This window comes from Mizuhopecten yessoensis, unplaced genomic scaffold, assembly GCF_002113885.1.
Source record: "Mizuhopecten yessoensis strain PY_sf001 unplaced genomic scaffold, ASM211388v2 scaffold9369, whole genome shotgun sequence".
NCBI classification, from domain to species: Eukaryota; Metazoa; Mollusca; class Bivalvia; order Pectinida; family Pectinidae; genus Mizuhopecten; species Mizuhopecten yessoensis.
This window is the reverse complement of record NW_018408013.1, coordinates 550,538-556,303: the sequence shown is the minus strand read 5'-3', so window position 1 is coordinate 556,303 and position 5,766 is coordinate 550,538. Positions and strand designations below refer to the sequence as shown.

The 5,766-nt window shown below is 34.2% G+C and overlaps 1 protein-coding gene across 1 annotated transcript in view; it reads right to left on the bottom strand.

Annotated features, from left to right (window-relative positions):
* Positions 1-378: 378 nt before the first annotated feature.
* LOC110457887 (degenerin-like protein asic-2) overlaps positions 379-5,766 on the bottom strand; it is an 11,366-nt gene continuing 5,978 nt past the window's right edge. Inside the window, exons 2-5 of the mRNA XM_021509342.1 lie at positions 1,716-2,072; positions 1,232-1,425; positions 791-871; positions 379-490 (exon numbers count right to left, since the gene is read on the bottom strand). Of these exons, the coding sequence (XP_021365017.1) occupies positions 379-490; positions 791-871; positions 1,232-1,425; positions 1,716-2,072 (744 nt within the window). The remainder of the gene's footprint in view (positions 491-790; positions 872-1,231; positions 1,426-1,715; positions 2,073-5,766) is intronic.

Genomic DNA, 5,766 nt, shown 5'->3' with positions numbered 1-5,766 from the left:
TAACAAAGACAGACCTAGGAATAGACACATGTAATATGACAAAGATAGAGATAGGGTAGACACATGTAATATGACAAAGACAGACCTAGGGTAGACACATGTAATATGACAAAGACAGAGCTAGGGGTCGACACATGTAATATGACAAAGACAAACCTAGGGGTAGATACATGTAAAATGACAGAGACAGTATTGTAAATGAGAAGTTATGATATGGAGTTAATCGTTATATGAAGTTAAAAGTAACATTTATGAGAAGGAGATGATATAATATGGAGTTAATCGTTATATAAAGTTATAGTAACATTGACAACAACGAGATATTATAATATGGAGTTAATAGTAATATTCACGATAAAGCGATATTTGATTAAGAATTTAATTATATAATTGCCTACCCGCACTAGGTCCAGGTCTTCTAATTACAAAACCGTCTATATCCAAAGTGTAACAATTTCCATATTTAGGTGTTTGGTACAAAGTGAAATTTCTGAAAACGGAGAAATACGAAAAATATTGTATTAAAAACTCCAACATTCTTTGAAAAATGATGAGTATGATGATGAACAATAGCTATCAGAATTCCTGTTTTATTTTACAAATGAACCACTACATTTTGTATTAGGTATTTGCTTCACCCCTAAAATCGAAAATATTATACGTAATGATCATCAATATATCTGTTGTCATTTTTCCTTTTGTTCCGTCTCGATACATGTAAATACGTATGGTATAAAAGTCTTAGATAATTAACAATCACGGTATATGTAATTGATATAACTTTACTTACTCGGCGTAACACTTGTACCCGTTAAAGGCACAGTTGATGAGAGTCTTATTGAAATCGTGTCCCATGGCTACACGGGTACTCCTGAATAAAAAAACATTGTCTTCTATAATGCCGAGCTTGTGAATTCGACAGATTGACGCTGTTTAAAGTCTAAATGAGGTTACTGATATCACATACGTACAACTGGAAATTATTTGTACATGAGCAATTTATTTGGGTTTTTTCATGTCTCTGTTACTGAACTATAGATAAACAAACTGCTGATTGAAACAAACATATCTTCGGTAAGATAAGTAATTAGTGTTCATTCGCAACGAGAGTCGAATGCGAATTAAAATATGTCAAGTAAACTATTTAGACACATTTTAACTCGAGCGAAATTGCATGATCAGTCATTTCACGGGTTGAAATTCTCTAAAACGTTTTTTTGTAGTAATTTACCTTGATTCGTTCAAATATAAACCTCGAAAGTTTGTGAATATTTCTGACAATTTATCCCTCTCCAGGAATCCGCTTTCCTTTGCGTATTCATCATTGTATTCGTCGTAATCATAGATGTAGTTTCCGTCTCCCGATCCGAACACCCCGTAGTCGTAGTCATAGTATTCCACGTCGTCATAGGTGACGTCAGCTAGCTACAGGAGCAATTAGAAGTTTTAACGAGGAATGTGGTGTAGAGATTGTGTGTGGCAATAACAATACACACATTGTGCTAGATCAATTTCCATTAAAAAAAAAATATATTATGTTTTATGGTCATACTCTTTTTTTTCCATTATTTATACATGTACTATTTCTGATTTCCTTCTTTTTACATATCCGATTGGGAAATTGAACCCTAGCCGTCTTGGTGAAAGGCGAATGCGCTATCCAGTGCGCCACCCGATCACCCTTAAACATATACAATATTATTTAAGGTACTTACCAAATTGTGTGGGTCGATTTTATCTGCAAATTTCTGAAGTTTGTCGGCAGCCAAGTCCAGCCGCGATTTCCGTATAGTATTTACGTTGCAGAGTGTGATTGCGGGCAGCCGTAAATTGTTGAACCCCAATGATATCGTCGTCTTTTTTGGCCATGATAGGAATTCGGCGAATAGGAAGTAGAGGTGAACAAACATGGCTATAAAGCCTACGAAGACCAGAACTCCCCAGAACACCTTGCCGACAGTCTTCTTGGCATTCTGTAAATGTGGCAGTCCAGAAATAGACGTACTCTCAGCGAACCGGCTAAATACTTGCTTTAACGTCTTAGGTTTCTTATAACCCTCGTCCCTTGATCCCTGCAATATTAAAAATTATCATTTAACACATTGGTTACTATTATTCAAGCCGATGGATAGACGGTAATATTCAAAATTACCAGAAAAAGTTTTTCAGTTTTTCACATTTTTTTCTATTATTTTACAGTAGTCGCATGTCTTCGCCTAATCATTCAACGTAAATATATTAATTTACAAACGAATGTTCTACACACCAGTATAGGCAATATAAAATCTATAATTATCTCAAAATATGAGTATAAAATACTGAAATACTTTTCACAGTATTACTACCAGATAAACACGACACATAAGCACATATGATCATGTAATGCAGCTTTTCTGCCGTATAATAAAAACCAGGAATGATAAATATGGTCATGATGTTCATTGCTTTTATTCAATGCAATTGCACTACTCATAAACGTGTTACGCGTGCAATGACATTCATTATGACGTCACAGGAAACTAGAGCGATGAATGACTGCCAAGGTAGTAGACATCAGCCATACACAAAAGACATTCCAGAAACAATTTGAGATGATGTTGGTCAGATTCACGGAAGCGTTAAGATGATTTTTTCTCAGTCACTTGTAAGGAGTACACCGTTTTTAATTATATTGAAATACATCAAAGTTGAGAAAAAAACCTAAAATTTTGGTAGGAGTTCCTTTTCTAAACATTTACAAACACACCTGGGTCCGTATTTATGAAACCGTTCTAATGCTCAAGCCTGTTTTTCTGTGCACATGCCGACTTTCTTGTAACCTGCTAAAATCATGTAACAAGGTCAGAACGTCAACTGTAATCACAGAAAACAGAAATCGGCTCAACGTTTTCAAAATTCCTTCCGTATCATTGACAAAATATGGATTTTATTTTAATTGAACACTTCCACAAAAAACTGGGCTTGAGCACAGAATCTGTGTTTGAGCATGATAACGATTTCATGAATACGGGCTCATGAGTATGTGTTGCTAGAACCAATTAAAAAGGTAAACATGTAGTCTCCGAAGTCAGCTATGGTATATAAAAAAAATGGTAAAATACGAAAACAATATAATTTCATCATTGACTAATCTAATATATCACACCAGGACCTCAAATGAATACAAAGCCAAATTGAGAATGTATGGGATCCATGCTTATTAGAATCACTTCAAAAGTACCCTAACTACTTTAAAGATAATTGATAGTGAGGTGGGCTAGTTTGGTTGTGACTTTTGGATTAGTTTGTAGTGAAGAAATCCATCTTCAATATCCAGGGGTTACGCTCACTTTCGCTCTCTACACCCCTGAAATATGTCATAGCAAAATTGAAGGCTCAGTGTGGCCCCCTTGTAGGTGAGACAAGAAGACTAGCTCGATCCTTTGATGTACAACAAAAGAATTTCGCGGTCGCGTAACGGTAAAAATGTACAGGCTTTGAAATTTTCAAAGGACAGGTATCAGCCTAGCGATTGGTCTTTTTTTTTTAACTGACACCAATCAAACAGTTTTCTTTGTGCCATCAATTTTGCTATGATATATACCAGGGCCCAGGATCATGAAACGGACTTAAGTATAATTCTGGACTTAAGTCCAAAGTTTTTTTTACTTAAGTCTAAAAACAGACTTAGCTTGTGGATCATGAAAAAACCCCTTAAGTCTTAAGTCTAAATTTCTGTCTTAAATCCTAAGACTGCTACAAGGCAGACTGAAGTCTGAATTTGATCTTAAATATGGCGGACATATCGTACGCTTCAGGTGCCCGTCTACTCCATTGAGAGAAAGGAAGAGACATTTCGTCCCGATTATTTCTAGACCATTTACTTTTAAAACCCTCCAATTAATTCAGGACTAATGGAGAGTTTTACAAACGTGCTATTGATTCAAATGACCATCTTGAGGCGGTCCACATCGTAATCCAACAAGATCATCGAAGTTTCCCACCATTCAAGTTTCCGACCATCTACACTCGCTGTCTCAGCTTGTCCGAGAATCATTCACAGGAAGACATGATGAAATGTTAATCTTGAGTCTCATTTTATTGTCGACGTGTACATCCCTATAAAAAAAACATACTTATATGTAGACCTAATAGACCTACTGCAAACATACGTTCGCTTGAACTTCCACATGCACCGTTCCGGTGTTGTAAACAATGCGACTGCAGCGCGGCATCCTCGACGGTAGCGTAATAAACTAATAAACGCTCTCATTTGCGAGATCACAATTATCACCGTACTGCGGATGAAACGAAGATGTAGTGTTCCTTCTAGCCTAAATAATTCTTTATTTTAATAATCATACATTGCTTAGAGAATTATTACTTTCTAGCTGTTTTTTTTTATATAGTTGTACAATTGTAACTAGTTGTATTATTACACAAGAAAAAAAGTGATAGACTTTAAATATTTAACCAGAATTTCAATATATATATTTGAATATAGTCAGTCGGCATGTCCTGGCAGGATTAAGATTAATGAAAGAATTGTAAGACAGTCAGCTTTTCAATATTTGAAGAAACTGATCAACCTTGTCTGGCCTTCAGCTTTTATGATTTTTTTTCTTGTCTATAAACAAATCTGATGTGTGGATTAATAATAGAGAATATTTCCCTATATGGAGGGTGAGACACAGAAATCTCCAACCAAATAGGTGATTTTTTTAGTTGTCAAATCGTTAGTAAGACAACCAAATAATCGCACCGAGGCTCAGACAATCGAATATACATGTATAAACTGGAAAAAAAGTTGTTGTTTTTTTTATCAGAAGGACTGATTTCTAAGAACAACCATGATCTCATAGATATGCATATCTTTTCAGATATATCATAGCACACTATTCCATAGATATCTCAGAAAATATTCTTTTAAAGCAATTACTTTATTCTTAAAATTATAATTAAAAAGTAATACCAGCCTCGGCCATATTGCTCAAAAGGCTTACATGTCATAATTCTTGGAGATCATCGGGATATTTTATAAGTTATTATTATTTACCCCTATACTTATAAAGGGTTTGCTAGCAAAATAATCAGATCAACATTTGATAAAAAAAATCAATTGGTCTGTTACAGTTCTAATTAAAAACACACACACATCTTATTATTGTCATTGTAATAAGAAGAATACCAAAATAAGCAGTCAAGTTTCAATCCAAGAATGATTAGACCAAGGCTTTTGAAAGAGATTTTGGAAAGATATCAGGTGTTATAGTAAAAGGTACTGAAGGAATGGCACTCAACAAGAGAATGAAACTTGCTAATGTCGGCTTAATAGTGTGAATCAATCGAGTTTCATAAAAGCATATGGTACAAAGAATTTCGACAACTCCTCAACATATTTTGCTTCTTTATCTCAATAGAGATACTTTTAAAAAGAAAAACTCTTATCAGCTCATTCACTTTTTGATAAAAATAAGAATCAATAACGAATTGCAGTTAGATAAACATGATAAACAATGTGGAACCTCTTTAATTGAATAGAAAATTAACATAATTTCGTAGGATAATTCAGCATTTTATTGGTCAAAACAAGCACAACATAAGTTACAAGAGTTTGGCTAAATATGGCACTAAAGTAATACATGTACATAACAACTGAACATCATCATGGAATTACTCAAAATAAGAAATCACCATATATTTCAAACAGATTTTCAGTACATTTTTAGTAATAATGATATTAGTATACAGGTGATATCTGTTTTTATTATTTTTTTCATTTTATTC